Source organism: Helicoverpa zea, chromosome 17, assembly GCF_022581195.2.
Source record: "Helicoverpa zea isolate HzStark_Cry1AcR chromosome 17, ilHelZeax1.1, whole genome shotgun sequence".
In the NCBI taxonomy this organism is placed as follows: Eukaryota; Metazoa; Arthropoda; class Insecta; order Lepidoptera; family Noctuidae; genus Helicoverpa; species Helicoverpa zea.
In genome coordinates, this window is record NC_061468.1 from 4,167,252 (window position 1) to 4,194,723 (window position 27,472).

Below are 27,472 nucleotides of genomic sequence, written 5' to 3' on the forward strand. Positions count from 1 at the left end.
TATGCTTGTTATACATAGGTCGGTACAGGCGCTCAATAGCACCGACACATGTATGTAAGTTTAGTCGCAATAAATTACAATATCGATCCCGTTGCCAAGTCACGTTCAGGGTGTGTTAGGTGTGTACCTACAATTTCAGGAGGTGTCGATTCGAGGTTACAGTTTGTCTACATGGTGACCAGTTCATAACTAATACAGCTTTTTATATCGACCTCCATGCAATAAAGTTAATCCAGGTCCTGCTGTGTAGTGTAATATCGGGCGGGGGCTGCGGGGAGGCAAACCGGCCGGCGCGGTGGCCACCTGTCGATGTCGCCGCGCGGTGGCGCGCGTGTGCCCCCCCGCGCGCCCGCGCCCGCCGCCGCCCTCCCCTCCCCCCGCGCGGCCCCGGCCCGCGCCCCTGCACCCTCGACGCCGCTGCGCGCGCTTCTCCCTTCTCTCGAATCATTCGTTTCGCGACGCGTAGACTTGCCGGCCGGCCTCTGTTGCACTCGCCCGGGCTCATTCCCATCGCGTCCGCTAGCCGCACCGCTCCGATCGCACCACCTAGCCGAACACCTCGCCAGCAATGACGGAGAGCACGGACACCCCCGCGGCAGCTGCGCCTGAAAAGACTCCCACTGAGAATGGAACTACTGAAACTCCTCCTGAGGAGACCCCAGAAAAGGCAACTGAAGAAAAGGAAAAGGAGACTCCACCACCCAAGGAGATGCGCGCAGTCGTCCTCACAGGCTTCGGTGGACTCAAAACTGTCAAGATCCTGAAGAAACCTGAGCCGAATGTTGGAGAAGGCGAGGTCCTTATTCGTGTGAAGGCATGGTGAGTACCTTCGGTGCATATACTTATTCTATGCTTTTCATTAACTCATTTTTATCTAAGAAAGTCTGCGGACCTATAAGTATTTAAAGTTTTACAACGACTCACAAAAGTCGTTGCGTTTGAAATTTCATTCGCTAACATATTCACGAAAATAAATAATAAGTGGGTGATTAGCACCCAATGACATTTCTTTTAAAGTTACCTACGTTACTACTCAAGTTAGAATTTCAAAGTGGTATTTTCGACACCCTGTTGTTTGATCATCAAGATAAATGATATTTTTTGGGCAGACCGGTGTTCCCAGTGTAGGGTACCCAGTAAGCCGGTGTTCGCGCGGACGGGTCCCGTTCACTCGGCGCGTCTCGGGCTCACGGTTGCCTCATTAACATCTGCCTCCGTCGAGATGCACAGCTCATGCATCCGACCGATTGAAATTTCTGCACGCACACTGGCACCCACTACAGACGTGCGACGCGCCCTAAAGCGGATTTACACTTCGTCGACCGCCGTCGTCGATGTTACGCCAATCTATTATGTTTATGTGCTTGTTTTAGCCTCTCTCTTAGTTAATGTAAAATATGTTTACATAGCCGTGTTGTTTCATTCGATTTCGCCAGATTATTTATTCAATAGGCTATGGAAATTTGTTTTCAATCGGCATCGGAATAACTGCATGCATGTGCGCACCGGAGCGCGTCGCTGCGTGGACGCTGCGTCGTCGACGGTTGTAACAAATTAATGTTATTTTGTCATACGAAGCCCGAGCGAGCCGAGTTCGTGCGAAAGGGAGTTGAGCGCCTACTGACATTGTTCTTTGTTCGTTTTTATCGCTCCACTGCTTCAGATAATGCAGCGGACGAGTCGCATCAACGTGCTACTTGCAACCGCGACACATGAGTTATCTGCCACTTGTCTCGTTAACGTTAACTGCTTCGTTACAGGCTTAACAAAACACTCACTTATCTGTGAAGTATTTGTTTCGTTACACTGCCTCAAACGATCCAAGCGGTGAATGGATGATACTTTTTTATGAGAGGCTACTTTGGGATAAGGTCAAACGTTCAACAGCTTAGGGACTTTGATAAGGCGAGCATTTTTCTTTTTTTGCTTAGCCTTAACGTTATCAGGAATTTTATCAACACTTGATAAAAAACCTCAATTCCCGGAAGGATATTTGAGGGTATTATATCTGAATAAGAACAAGATGGGCAAATTGTCTTCGGATAGTATTGTTTTGTCTTACAACTTACAGGAAACTTATACGAAAAGCTTCGTAACTGTAGACAGAGACTTGCAATAGAATAGTACGGAGGCGTGTAAGCAAGGCAAGGGAAGAATGGAGGCGAGGTGTGTAGGTGCAGTGCGAGGTGCGAGGCAGGGCCGGCCAGGGCGCATCCCCGCGCGTGCTAAATATAGCGCGCTTATCGTCGACTTACTATGTAAATGACCGCGACATAGCCGACGCCATCTGCCGCAAAAATATTAACTGACTGGTTGAGTCCCGGACCGGTACCAGTACAAGTTTGCTCTCTAGGTTTGAGCCGCAAAAACGTGTGAGTTCCGCCTACATGCCGAGCAACGGAGCTAAGTTTAGAGGTCTAGGTTCTACGACTCTGGGTCATTAATTAATTCTGGCAAAACTGATAACTGGCAAATAACTGAGGTCTGTACGACTACTTAGCGAATATTGTACCAACAGCTTTCTAGCTTTCTGATTTATGAAAGCGAAAAAAGCTTTAAAAAAAAAGCTCAAGATCTAACGAAGAAAGCATCGACTAAGAAGAAAGAGCCCCTGTAGTGTACAAACTTAAGAATAATTTGCACAGCTCTGATTTGTTCCAAGACCACAGTTTCACGTCACCATGAATGCTTTCTAGAGTCCCATTGCATTTGATACCAAACTCGTTTCACGGATGGAGGAGGTCTAATTTCTACATTCCTTGTTATCGTCATAATTATCTGCAAAACCGTTTAGCTTGGTTGCAATCTTGATGAATTTAATTTGGCCTAGAATTTAATGTTAGTTGTGTAAATAAAAGCAGGTTAGTTTTGAGTTTTCTTAAAAAATATAAGATATATAATATTTTCTGTGGACTTTCTTGTAATAAGGCCTTAAAAATTCATATCATCCTAATATCATATTTATTACCTTGATGGGATAACTATTTGGGTGTCGAATTTGAAACGTTGTACTATTATTTATAATGCTATAAAGCGTGTTGAACCGCAATTAAGGAGTCGTTATATTACATCAGTAGTTTAAACTATACCTGTATTATAATCACGAAGTCGTCGCTAGAGTCACCATATCTAAAGCTTTCAAAAGGACATGTCTTTTACAGTTGTTATGGCGTATTTACTGGCAGAATTACTGTTCTAAATAAGAGCACGTGGTGATTTCATTAATTTGCGGTATAAAGTGAATTTGCACAGGTTCTAAGCTTTTCAGAACGCGGTCAAATCGATGACAAATTATGAATGTGAGAATTCGTGGAGCGAAATTTTATCTCATCGCGATATGGTTACACGTGTAACCTTGGTGCCTACAGGGATTGCTTTCGTATAACTGCCTTTTAGTCTGATATATGTTTTGTAAGTCTTCACGAAGGGACGCAGTGAATAACGCGTCATTATTTCCAATTAGGTCAAGCCAGTGTCAGTAAGAGATGTCTTCCAAGAACAATGGTTGTACTCACGCCTCAGATAAGTGGCTTTCTTTTATACGGAGAGTGCTTAATTGTATGTGGAGATGATGGGAAATGTGATGGCTGGACTTTTATTTTTTGTTCCATCCATATGGGTGTCTGGCCTACATCATTCCGAACACGAGTTTATTTCGGGGTCAGGGATATCATAAATATCAAGGATTCCACTGTGTACTTATCAGTACAAGATCGTGGTACTTTTTGTATCGAAAGTGCAGTGTTAATTGCTCACATCCTTTCCTTTGTTGGCGTATCAATTTAAAGCCTAAAAATAACATCTGCCCCTCGAGTACAGGGGCCGGGCTCTATGGTATAAAGTGCAGTATTGTGCATTTTAATGGGCTCCGAAGCCGCATAAGATGGGAGAGATGAATTTGTTTATTACCCTCTTCCTTATTGAGAGCGTCTGTGCGAGATAGCTCTCTTCCTATGAGTCACTAGAAAGTTATGTTCTTGAGCTAACTCGATTCAAATAACTGGCTGAGGTACCTGACTGCGAGACCGAGTGGGTGGATTCGCTTGCGATTCAGTACTTACTGGACACTATGGCTTGTTTGTGTGGATCATTTGATACCCCCTGCCTTCCAACGTCTGCCTTCTGGTTTAACAACTCTCTTGTATTAAATAAACTCGAAAAGTTATTTTCAATAGTATCACTATTTATGGTTAAGTAGTATAAAAGATCAATTTATTATTATAATGCACCCATTGAAGTCAATTTGATAATAGGGGTGCCTACATTGTGTTCTTTATTAAGTTGTTATTCATCATGAATGTACGCGTTTTTCAATTGGTCATTAATTCCATGCCCTCATAATTTATTAATTTCTATTAACTTGAATTTGATATTGATCCTCAAATCTTTTAACAATTTCAATGATAATAATTAGATAGCAACTTATACACACGCACAGACAATAATAATATAATTGGTGTTACGTTATTAGGTAACAACGTCTATTATTATTTTCGTATTTTTATAATAACATGTTATCGTTAGCGTGACCTGCGGGATACAGTCCATCCATCAATCAAACATGATGAGAGACAGTCGGTACACGTGCACGTTAATGCTTTACGTTAGCTTATTCTTCAATAGTTTGTTGTTGTAACATTATTTCATTTGCTGAATAATTAGCGTGTATGAGTGCCGACGATGCGTCACGACCTTATTCCCGTATTACTTGCACAGCCAACTTGTGCAGATGAGTCAGGCCAAGTTGGGCTATCACGCCTGACTCACCTAACAACATAAATACGAGTCAACAACAATATCCGTGTGATTTGTTAGGTGATCCCTTCAATTAGGGCACTTGATTCAACAAACATTTTTGACCTTCACCAGATTCTCTCGTACGGAATTATTTAGGTAAGTACTCCTTTGTGGGAGTTAGACCGTTGCTCTCGTTTAATTTTATTCACACATGTGTTTAATTTCGTATTAAGGAAAATTTAACCATATCTTACATTAATAATCTAATGATGATGAGGATCATTAATAAAATAAGTGCTGACAATTTGGAATCAACGGCGTGGGATAGTGAATTTTTCTTTACTGGCAATTATGTGTATAGGGAAGTTCCTCATCTGTTGACACGTATGTTTGGCCATCGAATATGTGGAAGAGTTGTAGTTGTCGGAAGCTGTAACATATGCTGTCTCTCTATAAAATCCATCGTCGGACAGCAGATGCGGCAGGCGGGGTCGCGCCGGCCCAACCGCCGCCCGCGGGCACATTGTTCGCGGAGTCAACGAACTTACGAAAATGCTCCTTCGCTTATTGTGCCCATAATCGAATGAAGTCGCTACTGTATATGGTAGTAAACACGTCGCATACTTTCATCTTTTTTGACAAATAAAACACTCGTATATAACAAGATATACAACTCCAGAACATTCGGCATTAATTTCTGGACCCAAGTCTTCAGAGAACGCTTTATTGAATCTTAATCTGTAATCAATCTTGTAGCGAGAAAGTTAGGCTTCTATGGTTTTTATCCATAATCTTGCCGTCGAAGCAAATATCCCTCCATCAGCATCGTTATTTATCATATTTTCTATCCATTATGATCTCAACGGCCGTTGCTTATGTTCTAGATTGCTTAGCAAATTGAATTGGAAAATCCCGTGACTCGATTCTGCATGAAAAAGGGGTGTGGTTGCGTTAAACCCGGGTGTCGGCTAGGTGGTGTGCGTCGGGCTCGGGGGTGGGCGGAGGGCGCGGGGATGGGGGTTGCGAGTGCTTCTGTAATGTCTGGCGAGGCCTGGGGCCCGGGGCCTGGGGCACGGGGCGCGCGCCGGATCAATACGGCGCGTCCCCTACCCGCGCCATGCCGCCCGACCAATCTCCGCAGGCCCTACGTCTTTCGACGCCAGTGCTTGTTTTTTTATAGCTCCCATTAACCATGCTCTTCGATAAATGAATAAAAGCATGTGTTGGTATTTTTTTTAACTTCGACTAGCGGTAGTTCTCATTTTGACGATTACTGTTATCTGTATCTCTGACATCTTTGATATTATTTTATAACCGAAGTGTATAAACTTGAATGTAATTAAAATTCGTTTCATCATACTTTCACTTGATTATCATCCAACTATCGTTTTCAAAATGATCCTGTCAATTTAAAACAACTTATGGTTATCTACAATCCAAAGTAGTACCTGCCTGCCTGAAACTTAACTATGTAATAATTTATTTACACAATAAAACTATTATAACAGTTAGGTGGACAAACAATGGAACAAGAGTGACAATATTTTGTAACGTTATCTTCCGAAAAACAATAGTCAGTTACGCACAGAGGTTGAGTGGTAGCTCTGAAGTAATCTGCTCAAAGCCAGTGGGCCGTGGGTACATTGCAGACGTGTTTAGAGTACAAATTCCTGTAGCGAAGTCGTTGCGGATCTATATTTAGTTAGGTAGCAGTAAGGGCACCCTCTCGTACAGAATCGACGCACGCCCTAATATGCTTCGTTCCGACACCTTTTTGCTTGCTGACTTTCGGCGGCCACTATATGATATTCCGTTTATTACCCTACTGTAGATGTAGTAGATGACTTTTTTGCCCACCCGCATATGTTCCATATGAGATATATATTCTGTTACATTGATTTCAGATATTATAGCTTCGTTAAAAGTTTTACGGTGCCCGTAATGTCCTGGGAGGTTCGTTTCGGTATTAGCTTTGCCGACCTTTCAAATAACATTTACATTTATTTGATGCGGGTTTTATTCTATCAGTATTTCTGTTATTTTTGGGTTATAATCAGAAAGTGAACAATACTTATGAATGTTTTATGGGGCGAGCCGAGGGGGAGCACGAAAGCAACAAGTTTTATTAGTCGCATTGGAAAAATGTCTACGTCGTATTTGAACTTGAACTCATCCTTATTTACTTTCTTTATCGACCAGACTTTTACAAAAAAATACACATTCTGGAAAGCTATTGTTTATGTTCATGGTAGTTCATTTCCAGAACCGAAATTGTGGACTGATAACAAGATCATGAACTATTTGCAGCTGTACCTACGTACAATATTTATTTATGAATAGGTATCTAAGCTATGAGTTCCTTCACTACGAAGCGAAAGCCTACTTTCGCTCACGTAGCTTTTCTAAAGCTTCAGTGAAAATTATCTATCCAAGACTTTCTGACCGTTGCCGAGGTAGTTGGAAGTATAAAATGGAGAGCTATTATCAGTAATGGCGTAACACACATTTTGAAAGCGATAATTGCAGTTCTGAATTGAATTCTTGTCTGTTTTATAGAGCACGCCAGTGCGTGGCTAATGCGTACGCTTAATGTAGTGGAGGCAACAATTTATGAAATGGATGCCACGAGACCGGAGAGACCGGCTTAATGACGACTCAATTGAAATTATTTAGTCACCCTAAAGTTAAACGTTCAGCCATCTGCGGAATGCAAGTTCACTTCCTGAGTCGACAATTAAAGCGAATGACTGACGTACAGACCGAAACACGGTTGACATGGTTTACCATTAGCATACACGGTGACTAATGAGGCTGCAACTACTTGCACATTACAATCAGCCGCGGCCACCGTATCACCGTGTAATTCTATGCAAAAAGAATTGTTGCATATTTTTTTTTGAAGACAAAAATATGAATTAACAATTTTGTTTTATACTTGGCTTAAGCTCTTAAAGCTTTTGTATTAAGTATTTGTGTCCGTACCAATCAAAGCGACTTGCCACCCATATTCGCCACATGTTGCGGTTATTCCAATATGTTTGGTTAACCCATAGGGACGAATTCACGAACAATACTTTTTGCTCAGTAACATCTGATCACTAAAGTAACTGTAAAGAGACCACCAGTTGTTGTATAGTGAAAAGTAAACAGTCATTAGAAATGTCATTTAAACTCTATTTGGGGTGCATCTATCAGTGTAGTATTATCACTGTTAGTTAATTACCGGGCTAATAGTGTGGCGGGTGTCACAGGCGGGTGGCTTGCATTCTCGTCATAGCGCCTGATCGGAAGTCGATAGCTTCGTCACGCGTGTCATGGTGTATTCATTCTGGTCAGCGTCATGGCCCGCTAGCCGGATATTAACGCTTTTTAGAACCACCTCAATTATTCCTTCCGAGCCTTTGATAAACCAGCGCCCCCAGCGACTCATTTTGCAGTTAGCCGGACGCATTGCTTTATTCGTTGAAATATTTGTCTGGTTCATGGTTCTGTCTGCCTTTTGAAATTGTAGAATGAACTAGAACCTAGAAAATACCAGCTGTTCCTATCAAGTTATTTACATAAGATTTTACCACAATGTATTGACTATACAATGCAGCTAGCTAAGTGTGGACAAGTTGTTGCAATTTATTGTTATTTTTTTCCTTTGTTAAAGTGCATGTTATGCTCCCTAGCATGTTTTGTTTCTAGATATAAAACAAACACCAAACATAGGCTTTAATTAAATAAGGCCATGTAGTTATGTCACGCTAACCATTAGTCTTGTAGCATAAATGCCTTTCGTGACCCTATTCACGTTCTGTAAAGTAAAAAAATAAAATAAAGTAGACTATTCTTGGCCTTTTTTTGATGTCCTCGGAAAAATTATAAGGAAAGTTAAGTAAAATACACTATAGTCAACGTTTACTATAATTGAACTAAATCCCATAAATGTCCAAAGACATGTAAGCAGAAAGTTTTCCAAGAATGATAGGGAAAATTCTTGTTTAAAATGATAACAATTATAAAGCATAAGTCATATGCTTTGATATTACAAAGACCGCATATTCAGCACCATTTACGACCCACTGAATAAACATTGTCTTAGTACACATAATAAATAACTACAATTGTTTAATTATCATGCAATGAGTCCACAACCACATAGAATGCGTCAGAACATAGGTTCATGAGTCGACGCGATTCATCCAGCTCAACTTCCGCTGCCTATTTTATAAGCTCATAACATAATACTTAATGTGTATTAACTCGGCAAGTCGACGTCGATTCATGTCAGTGTGGAATACAAATGAATCAGAAAGTACGCGAATAAGGAAATTCCATTCGGTGCATTCGTACTAGACACACATGTATGATAAACCAATACTATGAGCTATTCCTATTCACGAGCCGTAGTCTCTGTACCGACTGGCAGGTTGTGACTCATAACTTAGCGCACTTTAACATCACTTTAATAAAAACTTAATTAACACGTTTAGTATTTGGTAAAGAATGAGTTGATCTTTGTAATAGGAGACAATGAAGCTTTTTGGAACCGATTCCCGTGAAGGGCTTTTTTGTTTGAGTTTTTATCTCATTGCAAGAAGTTGACATAAGAATCGGGTAATGTCATGTGATCCCAGAATGCCGGATTTATTTTTTGTGCTGTTAAAATCGGGCAGGTACTAATATATTTTCGGAAATAGTAATCCGGATTTCAGAAGCTTTTGTAGCCGAAATTTTTTACTAGTTAGGTATTTTAACCAGAAAATGCTACACATTATGCTTATGTGTATTGGGCAACTCAGTAAACCTCGCAATGATGTTAATAGCTAATAGCCTTAATCTAAAATTCTGCTAAAGTGTTGTCCCTAGTGGCTAAGCCGTTAGAACAAAGAATAAGCGAGTCCATCTGACTTCTGTTATTACTTTTGACTCCCTACCTACAAAAACAAGACAAGATAACAATAAACGTGTTCATGAAAGACAACTAAGTTTTACTCCGTGTTGCGAAGCGATAACAGTCACTTCCACTATCGTGAACACGTTCCGAACATGAAACATGAGCGCGAGCGGAAGGAGAGTTTTAACTTATACGCTGGTACATACGCTGAATTACAATGATGTTCGCGCGCTCTTCACTTTTCTGAGGAAACGCACACTGATGTATCGACCGTACGTGGTTTTTTGTCTTGATAACATGCTAGACAAGAAACGAAGACATCACAGTGCGTGTGGTTCCTGAAATCGCTGTTTTGGATTTCATTAATTTTAATTCTCTGTTTTTTGCTGCAACTCAACCATTTTTTTATGTGGACTGAGGAGTTCTTTGTATTTAAAACGTTCAATGACATTTTTATACAGCAGAACTGGAATTCATATTAGCATATAGAGTTAGACGAGACGTCATTCAAAGTGTTACTGCTTATCTATATTTATTAAGTCCACAGCAGTCTAGACCAGAACAAGATTTTGTTTTAAGTTTGCCGGCGCGATGAGTCAACCGTTCGACGGACGACGACACTATCTAAAATTGAAGACAGTGCAAGTGATTTGTTCGGTTCAGTAGTTTTCACTGTCGCGCGATGAAAATGAAAGTGCAAAGTTCAGAAAAGTAATTTCGTTCGTGTAAGTTAAGTGTGCGCGGCGAGGATTTCGCCGAAGTGCACTGGAACGTGACGCCCGACATCCGACTTGTGCAAGTTCCTCCACTGAAGTGAACGCGCCATGAAACGTTACAGATTGGAGCAAGAATTTTGCTAACCACGTCCCCACTTTAAAACTGTTAAGCGGGCTGAGGGCACCAGAACATAATCGTCAAAGGTTTCTCTTAACTCACAAAAATAACTGTCTAGACATCCAAACGGTTACTAGCACCAATGTTAATGAACATGAATTTCTTATGGCAAAACTTTCCCTAGTAGCAGCTACGTACCTAGACTAGTAGTAGTATAGCATGGAGGAGGCGCGTCGCGTCGACGCCGACGGCCACCCGACACCCGACGCTACCGACGCCGGTCCGTCGCGTCGTACCACCAACCCCGATGCAATTTTTAAATTACCCCGTACCAAGGGTGTTCATTCGTTCATTTTAATGTCCATTCTAAATGATCCTGCACACGTGAGGGGGCGAACTGCAACGCAAATAATAACATATTCAAAATTATTCTCGACATATCATTCTGCTAGTGTTCAATAAACCGTGAAGTTATTTGAATTGCGTGAATAGAAATTGTATGCAACGCAACGCATTAATCGCATTAGCACTTTGCTGGGGTTGTGTACGTGCGAATAGTGAAGACCCTTTGAGTAATCCTGGACTTGTACGTGATCCAATTAATTGCCGCAGGAGTTACCGCTGTGGTGGTCTTGGCCGGCAATACGACTGCCATTTATGCATAAACATAGATTTAATGACTGTCTTTAAAAACTGGTTAGTTGTTACCTACGTGAGTCATACCGATATAACTAAGTATTAGGTGTTTAACTCATTTATCTTGAAATTTGTGGAAGTGACTCGGTAATTAAGATAATCTAAAGAGGGCAGGGTTGACGACTCGCAGTTTGGCCTTTTGCCTGTGCGACGTCGTCGGGTTTTATCGACCCCAGGGCCTTGACATAAGGAGCCTAAAACACGCGACTGGCAACAATACTTGGAAACAATGTTCTAACATAATAATTTATTCAAGTGACAACCACCCTTAACGGTCGTGGGCCTATAGGGTTTAATTGTGTGTAGCTATTAAACTTTCCCAACTTTAAACGTTAATCGTGCATAGTCATAGAGAACGGTTCATTTGGGAATTCTCTATCGTGCTAAACGTGGAATTAGCATTATTTAATCGAAAGCAGTGCAAGTGTTAACAAAAACTTGTCTCCTACCTGCTTATGACGTGTGGGTTACGAACTATTGTCGTAGAAGGAAGCCATTCAATAAAATGTTGAATAAGCAGCAGGTAGTGTGCGTAAAATTCGTTACGAGAGACGGCGCAGATAATCTCAGATTAACATTCCGACCCTTGGGTCCCAGGATTGTCGTCTATGTAGGACAAAGCTTTTTCTATAATGAAACCGTAGTGCCCGCGCCCAATTTACCCAATAAAAGTTATGCGGGCGAGAGTCGTGTGACAGCCGACACCGTGGCGACTTGCGACTCTTTCGACTCCCATGTCGCACTAATTATTCGAATTAAAGGCTTATACTGTTATTATCATATGACATAGAATGTAGGGGAACAACATTTTTCCTTTGCTCCTCCATGCGTGAAACAAAGTTATTACTTAAGTACATACAAAGATGCGAATGAATCATCAGTGAATGTTAACAAAGGCGCAATATTTATAGCGAAATTATTCATCGACATGATTAATTTGCTTATTTGTTTATTATGAATAATGAGTTCAATTTATTTATGATAAAAGCAGTATCTATCACATGTACATTGGCAATTATCTACTTATGTAGTACGAGCTTGAAGCTTAATGACAGATTTTCATAATCTTGCAAAGCTTACATAATGCTTTGAAACACTTGAAACATGTAGCAACGTTTAACTAATTTCGTAGCGTAATATAATCGTAGGCGAGGGTTACAATATTGTACGCCTACGCACTTCTCTGCAGCAAGTCTAGATCACTACACATATTAACATAATACGTTTCTAGTTTATAATTTCCGACCAGTCATGAAACTGATTGAATTGTAAATATTTGCTCGGAAAATAGTTTGGAAAAGCTGGCAAAGTCAATATCGTACCTAACAATCTAACAATCATAACATATCAAGTATCAACATCAGCACAAATACTTAGTAAAGAATTATAAATTGCGTTTGCGATTTGCGGGTAGTTAATACCGTCGTCGGCGCCGATGACAAATGATATCGAATTTCCGCTTTCACCACAATGCATCGATACTGGGAATAGGGTAGACGATGACTCATGAAACACTGGGGGATAGGGGAGCCATGAAACACTAAATTACCTAGGGTTAACATCCACTGACGTAGGTACACCGTCTGGCTACATGTACTCAACAAAATTGATTGAAAACAGCAAGTAAAATTAGTAGTGTTCGATAGCTGAGCACGTGTGAACCCTCTCGTTCTAACATAATGCTGTTGCTAGGTAAACGCGCTTCGTAATGCGAGTTCGGAGTTTTCCAGATTTCATTGTTTGTTGTGTTTGTACACTATGGATATTTTTGGCGTTCTATTAGCCGGCCAGTGGTATTTCCTTGTTTAGTCGCAAGTACAATAGGCTTTTGGAAAATTAAGCATTTGGTTGTTTTAACTCTGCAGACGTTTATTACTTTCGTCTGTAAACTGTAAACCGATTTAACAATAAACAGCTTGTGAAAATGCGCTTGAATCAGAGCATGGGCGTTTTCTGTCGATGCATTTTTAGTAAATTGAATTTAGAAGTAGAAGTGAGCGGTAGCAAATAAAACTTTCAATCATGTTGTGTAAAGGTTTGAGTAAATAAAGCCTTTGTGTGAGTAGGTACGCAGTATCAGTACAGGCACTTCAGGGAGCTCCATCGAGACTCGATCGATCAGGGACGAGTAGGTAGGACGCCCGGACGCCCGCAGGGTGACTAGATCCAGTATGGCGGCTTGCAATATTGTAACACGTGTTTATATCTTGTATCCTCGCATTGCTTTCGTTTCTTGTTTAGTTATGTATTGTTATTTTAGTCAACTACAAATCGAATAACGTATTGTTTCTGTTAAGCTTTTACAATATAGTGTTCAGTTAAAACGACGTCATTGTCTGCCATATTTTAAAATCTTCTGAAGGTGGTCTTAAGGTTTACTTCTTCTGTAACGACGACTTACAATATGTGGTTCTACAGTCTCGAACTATCTTTATGGCCTATTCCATTAACCATTCATCTTTCGTCCAGATGGGGCAACTCGTAAAAGTTTAATAATAAAAGTGAAGCTTTTATATCCTACGCCGGTACATTGCGCTACCGAATTTGACATTGAGAGTGAGGACCGATTTAAATTAACCCAAATGTATGGGCCCTTTATGTTAAACAATGGTGAGGCAACCTCGCCATGTCCTGCCAAATTATTCATATCGATTGTCAATACGTCAACACGTTTAAAATTTAAATGTTCGCTTCTTTATTCTATGCGCGTGTTCTAGAACATAACAAATGACTGCCGCATTCCAAGCTTCACTCGTTTAATTAAGTAACTACCTTCCTACGCACTTGTTTATTGATATAGTTCACCACGATAAACTTGAATGATTACTTGAATAAAATTATTCAAAATTGTTTCGTTTCGGTCAGTTGGTGTTTCGACATGATTAAGACATTGTTGGATTTGTAACAGCGCGTTACACTAACAATTCTTTTCATTTGCAACGAATGCTTATATTTTTAGTTACTCTTATTTTTTTGCACACATGGCGCAAGTCAAATTACTTCAAAAATCTGGAACAAGATTCTGAATTCAAAATATACAATCACAAAGACCATGCATGTGTGTCTGAATCACGCGAAATCCCGAGACCGAATAAATTATACGAGACCTTTATATGTAAATAGGATTAAACGTCTGGAACGTTTTTCACCCATGTTGCGAGTACCTGTTTAAATGAATTACTCTTATTTGTTCCAGTGGTCTCAATTTCCAAGATTTGATTGTGCGGCAAGGCGCCATCGACTCGCCCCCCAAGACACCGTTCATCCTCGGCTTTGAATGCGCCGGAGAGATCGAGCAGGTCGGCGAAGGAGTCACCAACTTCAAGGTAAGCCAGTGTTTTATGTGCATGAAGCGGCAAATAACCGAAAATTCTACAGATAATATACCTTTTAGTTGCTTCATTTTTACACTTTCACATTCTGCTGTCTCATGTCTTACACCCTATTCCGTTAGGTCTTGAGGAAACTGCTAAGTCATTTATTAAATGCATCCCTAATCTCGATCCATTTCTCCAATATGTCTCTTCGTGCAATTCACTATGTGAAATTGCACTCGCCTTCAGAATATTAATACGATAATGAATAATACAATTAATGTGCGCTCGGCACTGTCTCTGCTGGATGGGAAATTATTTTAATTAAATTTCTTCCTTTCTGTTGATGTTTTATTAAAAGATTCATAGACTCGAACACTCTTTTCAATGTTTTTGTTTTAGAGTCAAAGTAAATCGGTCACGGGCTTGAGCTACCGTATATCGCAACGGCTTGCAACTGCCGCTATTTCTAATTTAAGTTAAATTACTTTTAATTGCAATGACTGTAATAAAACATCCGTTTCTCGAGTCGGAAAAATAAATTATTTGCTGGCTTTCTATTGATTGCTTCTACAATTTTGCAAATGGATACTTAAGTTCAACCATCCTATTAATGACCGGTAACTACTCGATTCGGGCTCGAAGTTAAAGGCTTCAATTGCTCTATCATCATCAACATTGTTGAACGAAAGGATATTTCTAGATCTTCAATGACATTATTCGAACATCAAAAGGGAAATACAAAGATCGTGTGAAATCGACATCAAAAGGTTTTAAATGTACGGCCCCATAAACTGTCAGCTTTGTTTCGAAGCCCAGTGGTATATGACGTATTATTATAACTCTTTTATGATTTAGTATTATTTGTGGGAAACATATTTGTGCCAATTGATGAAGGAAGTCTCTCATAATAAAGTAGGTTTATCGACTAGACAACATTTTAGTTTATTCCTGCGTAGACAGTTCTCAAAAATTAAGTGGTTAGGGAACTGCCTAGGAGTCCTGCAACTTTACCAGTGAATGACTCGTAAAATGCAAATGACGCTTGTGCTAACCTAACCAACATTTGTGACCAGGTTGGCGACCAAGTGGTAGCCCTTCCAGAGTACAGGGCATGGGCTGAGCTCGTGTCCGTGCCCGCGCAGTACGTGTACGCGCTGCCTGAAGGCATGACGGCGTTGGACGCTGTGGCTGTCACCACCAACTATGTGGTGGCTTACCTGCTGCTCTTCGAGATGGCCAACCTCACGCCCGGCAAGAGCCTGCTTGTACACTCCGCAGGAGGCGGCGTGGTAAGTTCAACTTGATGATTTACCTAGGCACCTGACGCTTTTCCTAACTGAATGCTATTCTAGCTGCCAAGCTAACTAAGCCAAGAACATCGATGGCTTTCAGTGTTTTGTATTTATATAGGTCCAGTATATCTATACATATAATAAATCTGTAAAAAAACTGTGTCTGTACATTGAATATATTTAAAAAATAATAATTGGGTGGGGTTTAGAAACAGTAATGGAGCACAAATCCAAAAAAAAAATTCTGTCTGTTTGTCTGTATGTCTGTATGTCTGTATGTCTGTATGTCTGTTTGTTTGTACACGCTAATCTTCGGAACTACTGAACGGATTTCAATGATTTTTTCTTTGTTGTATCAGTATTAAGCCTGGTCAACATATAGGCTATAATATATCTTCGAAACTTGAAGACCTGATGCAGAACTCCAACAGACCAACAAAACTATAAGAGATATAAAAATGGTGCCATGGCAAAAATTGTTTCATGTGATGAGCATTTTTAGTTGAGATAATAAATTTGAAGATCTGGAACACCTGATGTGGAACCCCAAGAGCCCAGCTTCTCTGTACCATATACAGGTATGGCGTTTTAGCAAAAGTTGTTCAATTTGATAAGCACTTTCTATTGACTTACACAAATTGAAGATCTAAAACACCTGATGTGGAACTCCAGGTGCCCAGCTAGACTATAGCATATAGAGGTATGACGTTTTAGCAAAAGTTGTTCAATCTGATAAGCACTCTCTGTTGACTTATACAAATTGAAGGTGTAAAACACCTGATGTGGAACTCCAGGAGTCCAGCTAGACTATAGCATATGAAGATATGACGTTTTAGCAAAAGTGGTTCAATCTGATAAGCACTCTCTATTGATGTATAAACATCGAAGATCTGGAACACCTGATATGAAACTTCAAGAGCAATACTACACTTGAAATGTATAGAAATGAATGTTATGAAATAGGTATGGTGAATCCTATCCTAAAATAATGGACACGTATTTTTCTTTTCTCTCTCTCTCACAAACAAATAATAACGAAGATACAACAACGCTTCGTTAAGTCACTGCTTAGTACAAATTTTACATACTTAGACGTGGCGTCACGAGCCCTCACTCTCCGACTTTGTTGCGTTATATCTCATTATTATTTTGTATGTCTCTTCCAGACCTCGGGACTACAGAGTTCCGAATTTTTGGGAGGCAAACGTGGGGCCGAAGCCAACACGCTGAAGCCCTTTTGAGACAACTTTAATGAAATGGTGACACAATACCGTCGATTATCCCTTTATACACTATAGAAATGAACCCAAGGACATTCACCGGTGGACGTCGTTAAAAAAAAGACAATCCCCGGTTCTGTGCTAAACTATTGCTAACTATTGAGGGAAACTACTTGGGCTATTTGTGATGGGATGTTAGTGGATGTCAATGGTACATGTAAAAATGGCAGGTGGAGACTCGCCACCTCACTTACTGGGCCCCCGGGAACCTGAAGCGTGAGGATACCTCGGCGGACTTTAAACACAGATTACGCGCTCCCTGTGCTTACCATGAGGCACCTACCCTCCGACCGGCCGGAGATGGGGGATACTCTCCCTGGAGAACTCAGCATATAGTATAGCCCCGCGGGGTTGCTACTCCCCGTCATCAGCCTCAGATGTCCTGCGGTGCCTATATCTCATTATTATTGTCGTTATTATCTCAAGAGCCTTTGTCCCAATTATGTTATGGTCGACTTCCAGTCACGATGCAACTGAGTACCAGTGTTTTACAAGGAGCGACTGCCTATCTGACCTCCACAACCTGGTTACCCGCTCAACCCAACATACCTTGGTAAGACTTACTGGCTTCTGACTACCCATAACGACTGCCAAGAATGTTCAATGACAGCCGGAACCTACAGTTTAACATCCCCTCCAAATAACGGTTATTGGTATCCAAAATATACGTAGAAAGTACATACGAACTTAGAAAAGTTGCATTGGCAGGCACTTGCCAGACCTGGAATCAAAGACGCACGCTCATACTTGAGAGATTGGTTCTCTACCCACTAAACCACCACGACTTCCACTAAGTCACCACGACTTTGTCATCTATTTAATGTTTTTTTACGTAATAATACGTGTAACATTTTTGCCACATAACTTAAATGCAGACTTATTAGAATCACTACTTTTATCCCTATGATCACGCCTATTGCGGTTCAGTTCTCAGCGTTTTGTTTAGTCCAATTTAATTAAATATATGGAACGTTTCTAATGTTTATCCGTATTCCGTTGTTTTCAAGTCAACGGGCCCTTAAAATTCAATATCAGACGGTTCAGATCTTTGATTTTGCTGACCCCGTAGTCGCTGGCATAAGGGACAGGATCCGCGTACGAAGTCGCGGGCAGAAGCTAGTATATAATAAATCACCAGTATTTGTGGATCTAATCAAATTCAGCAAACTAAAACTGAATACTATTGAGTTTCGCGGAGTGTCCCTCTTTACGGTTCATACTGTATTCACCGGGCAGACTAAAGAAAAACGAAAGTCAAGTTCAAGAACAAGTTGTTTTTATCGTCCATAAAAAATACTCAGTCCAGTGATCCAGTCCCAACATTCATGAATGCAAAATGCTAAAATTAGTTTTTATTCAGAACTTGACAAATCCGAAATGAAATCGAAAATACTCGCAGTAGCATTGACCCTTGTCGGCTGAGCACACAGCACGCTTCACACACTCTCGAGTGCTTCATAATTACTGCGCAAACAGACTAACGAGATGTCTAATTGTTGCTCTAAATAGTTCGAAATATTCATGTTTGCTCTGGAATTCCTGTTTCCATATGACGTGACCACCCTTGCGTGTCAGTGACCGGTAACTCGAAGCTTGGTCGCTGGGCGGGGTGACAATACCAATTAGCTGACATTTATTAACAGGGGAAACCAATTTAGAGGCAAATAACGTACGCGACTATGCTAACTATTGATGATAATGTACTCGTAAATGGGTATAGGCACTGTTCTATTTTAATTGTAGTTAAAAGCTTTCAAGAACACATGGAACTTTCTATAATATTGATTGGTTTGTAATATTAGATACAATTGAGGTATGACGACACTACAAAGACCTGACAAGACACTTCCAGATATGAATGTCCATATTAATATTATAGGGTCAAGCAGTAGCCCAGTTGGCGAAGACGGTGGACAACGTGACGGTGTTCGGCGTCTGCTCGAAGACCAAACACGAGGCTCTGAAGGCTAACAACAACAACATTGACCATCTGCTCGAACGCGGCAGTGACTACACCAGCGAAGTCAGGAAGTAAGTCTTATGTTATTTGAAAACATCGCATAAGTAGTTACTGTTAGTATAACGTGGTATTTAGGAATAGATTGCAGGAAATAACTGGTTTGAGTTGACAAAAAGATTGTATTTCATTAATGAAAAACCATGTTGCCATAGACAAACTATCAACTTTATGGACTATCATAATAATACTCGATGTAATAATAGTTATCCTTTACAGTTACGTACCTGTGTTATGCATTCGTTTTCGTAGTCGTATGGTAGCAATTTCATCAGAAACACAATTTTCATATTTGACTTGTAATTGGACGTAGTTATGCAGAAACGTTCCAACCCACTGTACGCGTAAATGCTTATATCTCAAATTAAACTTGAATTTGAGATATAAGCATTTACGCGTTTCAGTTGTATTCTAACTAGTAAAGGTACTATATAGAGGTTTTATTGTTGAATTATATTGAGTTTAGATAACCATATGCTAAATTTTAGGCTGTTCAATCACAATAACTCGATTTCGGGTGACTTGTGGGTTGGAACGTTTCTGCATAACTACGTCCAATTGTGAACGTGTTTCCTTCCTAGAAGTTTCGTTGCCGATATGAACAATGCCAAATCAGCCACCCCATAATTTGAATAAGTAGAAGACGAGGGGGTGCTAAGTTTTCTTTTCTCAATCTAATTTTGTCGTAATTTTTTTAACACATATTAATTAGCATAGGTACACCTTCTTCAATCTCAGATTGGAATTTTGTACACTTTTTCAAGCGAACATGAAAGAAAACACCACGATCGATTCTGAATAAAAATTAAGTCGTAGGCTGATAGTAGCACCACCCAGGATTATAGGATTATAGTAATGCTTATGCCAATTTCGCTATCTCTTTATCATAACTATCGCCATTTCAAAGGTTTTTTCATATTTACGTCATAGGTACTTACCTACTCCAGATAAACACTTGATACTTGCCTGATGTAAGGCACACAATTTCGTACAGGCATTTGTTTAAGGTATTTTTAAGGATGCTCAATTGTTTTATAAAAAACGTGCCAAAACGCCTCGAGCAAAATTACCACGAAGAGGTACCTGCTCGTCCTTGCATTCTGATTTCACAACGCGATTTCAGTAATAGGCACGTGTGTGAGGTTATAAATCCAATTTGAAGTTCATATCGAGAATTCGGTGAGATCATCAAAAATGTGAATGATTTATGTTGCTTTTGAACTAACGCCAAAAGTGAAGAAACATTAAACCGGCCTCGTTTCATATGATTAATTGGCTTTAACAAAGTCGTAAACCTAACCACTTTTACAAGTATTAATTGAACTTATCTTCGAGCAATACCCAGTTCTCGAAACAATGTCGCATTAAATTGATTAAGTGATAAACCGCAATCGCTATGAATCACAATTAACATTGGAATTAGTTCAGTAATCATAAGGAATTCAAAAAATAATGAGAGGGACCAGCCATGATATCACTGGTCTAAAAATACCACGTTCAGCGGCCCTTCATCTTACTAATAATAGGTACCTTTGTTTCCATTACACGCATTAAAAGTTCGGTATGCGAGGATTTTTATGCCCGTGTATCCCAATTATTGTCACAATAAATTCCAATAGCTGTGATAATTTGTCAGCAAATTTTATTATATAATGCTACTAAAGAATCTCTTCCGGATTCCTGAGGGCATCTGGTTAGTCACTTAAAAATTCAAAGTTGAATCATTGCGTGGCCGGCGTTCCGGAGCGAACGTATTTTGTTCCCGATCCCATGCTTAGTTAATTGGCGCTTATTACAGTTACATATTTCAGCGCGGGTTCTCCTCGTGTGATATGTGCAGTACCAGTTGACAAAGACCTCTCCCACCCCCCTAGAGCTTTTATTAACAGTTGAAAAGAGGGCACATAACAACTGGAGCTGGGGTCTGGCTTAGCTGGTCGCGTAACACGTTAATTGTTCGGTTTATAACCCGCTCCTTAGGGCAGCTGCTTCGTAACAAGCGCGTCATTTAATTCTCGTAAATAGACAAAGATATTTTTATATCTGGTGAGCACTTTATAGCGTAAACAAGAGAGCCACACAAGTTCAGTGTAAATAAATAGTCTGTTATCTACTACTCGAAGAAATACTGTTAGCTTGGGGAAATATTGATGCACAGTAAATAGATGAAAACAAGTCTAAACAATACTTTACTGGAAATTGTATTTCTTACCTAGCTCTTTCTAGAATTTTTATGGTTAGGGTATTTTAATTTATTTTCGACGAAGACGGTTTTTCATGATACCAAATTAGGTGCAGTATTAAAATGCATCCTTGAGAAATGCTCCACATTTATTTGGTTTTGTATAATTAACGTTTAGCTAGAAAAGGTACGTAAGTCTGTGAGGCTAACGAAATTTGACGTTCCCAGGGTATCTGCCGATGGCGTTGACATCGTGCTGGACTGCCTCTGCGGCGAAGAATGCAACCGCGGTTACCAGCTCCTGAAGCCAATGGGACGATACATTCTATATGGTACGCATTGAAACACTTTTTCTTACTAGAAAATCAAATGATCCCTCCTGATGTAAGTGTCCAAAACCATCCATGTTCCTTCTTAAGCCCTTAATGTACCAGAGCCGCAGTAACTCTTTCGAACAATCCTTCAACCGGCTATTATTTTTAGATTAACTTTACGACATATGATAGTGAATTGATGTAATATTCAGTGTGTGTTAAATAAGTGTTAGTAAACAATGGTGTGTATCGCAGGATCATCTAACATCGTGACCGGCGAGACGAAGAGTTTCTTCAGCGCCGCGCGTGCCGTGAGTATACAATGACTAATTATCTGATTGTGCCGAGCCTATGTGACCAGCTAATGAAATCGCCAAGCATGCTAACGAGCTGTTCGTCAATGGGTACTTTGAAAGCACCTTATTAAATGGGAGTTATAACATCCAATATTTTCCTTAACTATCTATGAAATATAAGCGGCCGTCGAAGTCTGGTTAACTTTGATATTAAAGGTACATGAAAATGGGAGTAGATTCCTTGGGTATAGGGCTGCCATCCGTCCGGGTTTCCCAGGATTTGTCCTCGTTTGGAGGCCGTCCGGGGGCCGTCCGGGCGGGCTTTCAAGAAGTGTCCGGGGAAAACCCGGACACTTTTCATGTAAGGAAGTACCTTGATGTAAGGAATTTAAGTAAATGTTAATAGTAAATGGATTACAAATTAGGTACTATTTTGTTTAAAAAAATCGTACTCGTTCGGGGAAAAAATGCGATTTACGCCAAATGTCCGGGTTTTTTTAATGTTTGTCCGGGTTTGGCGAAATTCAAGATGGCAGCCCTACTTGGGTAGGTATTTGTGATAATTGCCTAGTTTAGCGTGGTAAACACAAACCCACAGGCTGATAATTATAAGGCAAAAAGGAAAACAATAATATCTATTAATATTGTTATTGTGTAACAATAAGTAGGCATGCTCTTAGATGGTAAATCCTAACCATTAATTGCTTTGATATAGGGAAAGTCCCTAAAGAAGTAGTAGCTTTGTCACACACGACTGCACACACTAGAATTTGCTCCTTAGCTCTGGCAATCTAACACTAAAGGTTTTCATACATAATTATACTCAGCTCATCAGCTATTGTCAATATCGAGACAGTTTCTGAGTTATATGTACTATACTAGGCCCAAGTTCACCGACAACAATCAGTTTTTCTTAAAACATATTAAACAGTTGTTTTACGATAACTGACGTTTACGTTGTCAGTGAACTTAGGCCTCGTACAACATCTAACTTCTTCCCATTCTTTCCAGTGGTGGCAAGTGGACAAGGTGTCGCCCATCAAGCTGTTCGACGAGAACAAGAGCCTGGCAGGTCTGAACCTGCGGCACCTGCTGTTCCAACACGGTCGCGCTGACTACGTGCGTCGTGCTGTTGAACGCGTCTTCGCGCTCTGGGGCGAGGGCAAGGTTAAGCCGCTGGTAGACTCCACTTGGGCGCTTGAGGATGTAAGTGGCACCTGATATGCTTCTGTTACCGTTACAGCCTTTTTTTTATCGTCCCACTGCTGGGCACAGTCCACCTCTCACACGGAAAAGGATATTCTTCTAGCTCTAAACTTCTCTCCTTTCTCTGTTAGCAAGTTTTACCATGATACTGTCATCTACATATATTTTTTTGTATTCTTTGCTTCTTTTATTAAGATTATTTAAAAGCCATATCACATTTATCAAAACCAGTCTTTTGTACTCGTTTTGTACACATCTGTTGAAAGATTTACGTGGATAATTATATTAGCTTATTATAGAGAATACCTAACACGTCAAATTCCCAGGTCGGTGAAGCCATGCAGAAGATGCACGACCGCAAAAACATTGGCAAGCTTGTGCTCGACCCGTCCCTGGAGCCCAAACCCAAGCCAGCGACCCCTGCCAAGGGCAAGTCCGGCAAGGAGAAGAAACCAGCCAAAGAGAGCTCCGAGGACAAAAAGGACAAGGATGCTAAGGAAGAGGAGAAGAAACCAGCTGAGAACGGTGAGAAGAACGGGGAAAAGAACGGTGAAAAGAACGGTGAGAAGAACGGTGAAGAACCGCTCACTAACGGTAACAGCGATGAAGGTCAGTCTCGAACTGTTGTGACCAGGCATGCGTAGACGCGAACACGCTTACTGCAACACTCTTGTCTCTTCAGGCAATAGTGTTGCTCCAAGTAACGAGTTTATATCCATATTCATTATGCGGGTGAAATGACCGGCTGTCGGCTTATAAGTAAACTAGCTTAATTGGCTTCTGAAATCATTTTAATGCACCCCTCGATTCCAATTTGTATTTAATAAAAAAAACTTGGATGTATTGATGGGACGATATTTAATCAGAAATCAATTACAGTTTATTCCCTGACCACAGTTGTGCGTTCCACCCCTACTATTATTTTTATTATGGCTTTTATTTTAATTAACTACGCACGCATTTATTGGCTAAACGCATATTATATTGGCTTCTTGCGGAGCCCTATATTTGAAATATATTCAAGTATATATTCAATACAGCCTTTAGACTTGCCAGTAGTATTTATTGAAATATATTGCTTGCAATATTTTTGATCATTTTAGAACGTTAATCATTGCATACAACATTACTGCCATAACAACCTAGTTATTGATTACACGCCATTAAACTTTTGCAAAACATACTATTTTGGTAGAAATATAGGAGGGAGCATGGCACACTGTATTGGGTTTTGCTTTTATTTTACAATAAAAAAATGTTTAATTGGTCGATATGATGGAATATATACCTACTTATACTTTAGTAACATTATAATTAATAATAATTCATGGTTACTTTATTGGAACAAGCCGTTAATATTAATTAGAAGATAAAATGTACAATTAAATAATGTTTTAAATCAATTTCCGAGTAAGACAATCTCAGTAGTTAATATGGGTCCATGTTTTGCTGGGTGTAAAGGTACTCTTCTAGTCGAAACATAGGTTTTCCTCAGTAACAAACTCAATTTATTTCAAACACACTAAATATTCACATTGGATGGCATCATTAAGGAATATCAATGGGGTCTAAGGGCTGTTAAATTACTCCTGAAAATGTACGTTTAGCCAGCTTGGTCAAACAATGTCGGGTCTGAGTTTTCATACTATAAGACTTCATAAAATAGGACATTATATATTACCTATTATTTATTATGATAAGCTAGCTTTAGCATATGCAAATAGTGTGCGGTTATATTATTTTTAATGCTTTAAATTAAATTTTAGAGAGCGTTTGAAATTGTGCAGATTTTAGATAACATTGGCATGCTTTCAAAAACGAGTTTAACTGATTAGACTAATTTATTTATTCTAGATTTTATTTTATCGAAAAGTAGAATAACCCGCAGCAGCGGATGCAATTAAAGTTTTATGTTTTTTGATTTTAGAAAATCTGATTTTAATCGGAAGTTTCATATTGCAACTACCTAGTTAACATTTAATTCTATTGCAAAGTACCTACATAAATAGATATTGTTATATTTAGTGGAGTTTGGGTTGGAAAGTGGGCAGTAGTACTAATTTCGTGGTGTTTGTTCTTACAGAGTCAAAGGAGAAGGAAAAGGAATCTAGCTGAATTAGTTCTCCCGAGGACTGAACAGATAAACCACCGCCAATTGATTATGTTAGAGTTGAAGCTGTCCCTCGGGCGTCGCTGGCTGCGCGGCGCCCGCTTGTGTTGCCTCACGCCTTCTCTCCTTACAACTATACAAGTCTGATTACCCGACCTCGTTCGATCGCGCCTCCTATTTATAAATGTTTTCCATCATTGTACTCATCGCAACAGGCGATCGAACGACGTCGCACGCTAATTTTAGTTTTTAATAATTCGACTTTCATCACATTCTCCTAGTTTTGTTAGAATTATTATACAATTAATCGTTTGAAATGCGACAGCGAAACTACAATGAATTTATGTTTTAATCAATTATTCTTTTATAAATTAATTTCATAATTTGGCCTAAGTTAAGAATCGTCTCAGATTATAATACATACAGTCTTTTTTTATTATAGTTTAATGTTTAAGACTTTATTTTTAAGATGAGATATTTTAATCTGCAGTTATTTTGAATGGCTATTGTATATCTAAGGTGCAGAGATGCTTAATCTTTATGTATGTTAAGCTTTAATATTTTATTAGTAAATGTTTAAAATTTGGCCCAGGAAAGCCACACCGCACCGCCCGGGTCGCGTCCGACAGTCTGTTGTCAGCGACTAACGAATGAGAAACCTTACGTGTGATATTTTGTGGTAGGTATGCTAGATGTTTTGCGGTATTTTTATGCTGCCTTTACATGACATATTATTTTTATAATTTTGGTCTTAAAAACGATTTCTTTATATTTTTATACTTAACGTTTTGTAAATTATTTTCTAGTTAAGAGATTTCACTGAGTTTAGTTGAACGCACCGGTCGTCGTGTACTGACACGATGGTCCGCTTAGGATCTGCTCTCGCTTGAGTCTTCAACTCCCGACCCTCGACTAGGACGAGCTTATACTATCCAAATTGTGAAATATTTTTGTGGCTAAGTTCATACAAACCTACATAATCGATGTCGCCTATCATGTAAGTAATATTTTTATATTCCAGTAATAACGACTGTACCGCGGTCTCATCTCATAATATGAAGCTTGTTATGTATCTTCACACAATTATCACATATCTACTCGAACATACACATTCACACGATATATATTAGGATTAATATTTTGATACCAATATTCACTGCATTTCTTTTGATATAACTAGCATATTGTATTTGTCTACCCCTTATTTCTTATGGTTGTAACATTTTACGGCCATATAGTGTACAGTATGGTTGTAGGTTTATGTACCCAGTACTACTTAAATATTTTATCTGTAAAACACATATCATGCGGATGTAAAATGTAACTCTCAGAGGCTGAAACGTAGTCCGGAGCACCGGAATAAAACACCACTTGCATCCACTCTGCTCAACACTAGTGACGTCACCGCGCTCTCTAATATATGTGTGTTCATACTACCGCCGACTTCTTTGACAGACTTGAATTTTTATAAACTTTTACCCTTTTTGAAGGTTTTTGCAAAAGCATAGTTTGTGAGCGCGTGTTGTGATCCGATAGTCTCGCTTCCAGTATCCGGTGCGTGGTACCGACTGCGCCGTGTGACCGTAGAGTCGAGTGGCTGGCAACACCGGAGAGGCCCTCGACGACTCAGTTAGGTAGCTTTTGTATCGTGTAGTGGCTGAGGAGCGGCTGCGATGCTGCTTGTTCGTACGGTGGCTTGGTGCTAGTTTCGTATCGTATGCGGATACTTCTCGCTTCAGTGTCTCGGACCAATATCTTAAAGCTACTTTTAGTCTTCTTATCAGTAATATTCTTCGCTTTGTGTGTCAAATATGTGCGAATTTCTCGTAATGTAAACCTATATTAATTAAATCTTGTGTATATCGACCTGTATAATGGTTTAGAATTATCTCTGAATTTTCTTCTATAAGGATATTTGATGAAATTCAATAGAAATAAAGCTGGGGTGACTGCGCCGTTTGTGATTGTGTCCAAATTGTTTGTAGGTTAGTATCGAAATTGATGCCAATATTTATTAACTGGAGGATGGGAAGAGATGAGAGGGGAGAAACTCGCGCGGTCACGCCAGCAGACTCATAGCAGACTGGGTCGTTATTGTATTACACATTTATTTTTATAAGGGCGGGCCAGTGTGATATCTATACTATGAAATAAATAAATAAATATGTATGATCTGTAAAAATGCTTACTCAAGCCTTTTATTTCATATATCCCTGATTTTTGACACTCCTGAAGAAGTTCGTATGATCGATAGTAAACTGACAACATAATACTTACCTACCTTCAAGATAAAGGCAAGGTAAAAAGTG

General features: G+C 39.7%; 1 protein-coding gene across 4 annotated transcripts; it reads left to right on the forward strand.

Moving 5' to 3' along the window:
- Positions 1-431: 431 nt before the first annotated feature.
- LOC124638050 (synaptic vesicle membrane protein VAT-1 homolog-like) lies at positions 432-27,351 on the forward strand. 4 transcript variants are annotated; one of them, XM_047174848.1, is made up of 9 exons: positions 432-819; positions 14,346-14,475; positions 15,540-15,755; positions 18,918-19,069; positions 21,466-21,569; positions 21,807-21,862; positions 22,859-23,053; positions 23,380-23,578; positions 25,137-27,351. In XM_047174848.1, exons 1-9 carry the CDS (start codon positions 569-571, stop codon positions 25,166-25,168), a joined length of 1,335 nt encoding a protein of 444 aa, XP_047030804.1. In that variant the 5' UTR covers positions 432-568; the 3' UTR covers positions 25,169-27,351. The 4 variants fall into 4 exon arrangements, with proteins under 4 accessions (XP_047030804.1, XP_047030801.1, XP_047030802.1 ...); XM_047174845.1 differs by having other exon boundaries at positions 433-819; positions 23,380-23,662; XM_047174846.1 differs by having other exon boundaries at positions 433-819; positions 23,380-23,647.
- The last annotated feature ends 121 nt before the right edge of the window (positions 27,352-27,472 follow it).

Bases quoted from the DNA above. Each gene is read 5' to 3' on its own strand.
- LOC124638050 (XM_047174845.1), top strand. From the start codon at position 569: ATGACGGAGAGCACGGACACCCCCGCGGCAGCTGCGCCTGAAAAGACT. The intron at 21,863-22,858 runs GTGAGTATACAA...CATTCTTTCCAG, and splicing joins TCTTCAGCGCCGCGCGTGCC to TGGTGGCAAGTGGACAAGGT. The intron at 23,663-25,136 runs GTCAGTCTCGAA...TTGTTCTTACAG, and splicing joins TAACGGTAACAGCGATGAAG to AGTCAAAGGAGAAGGAAAAG.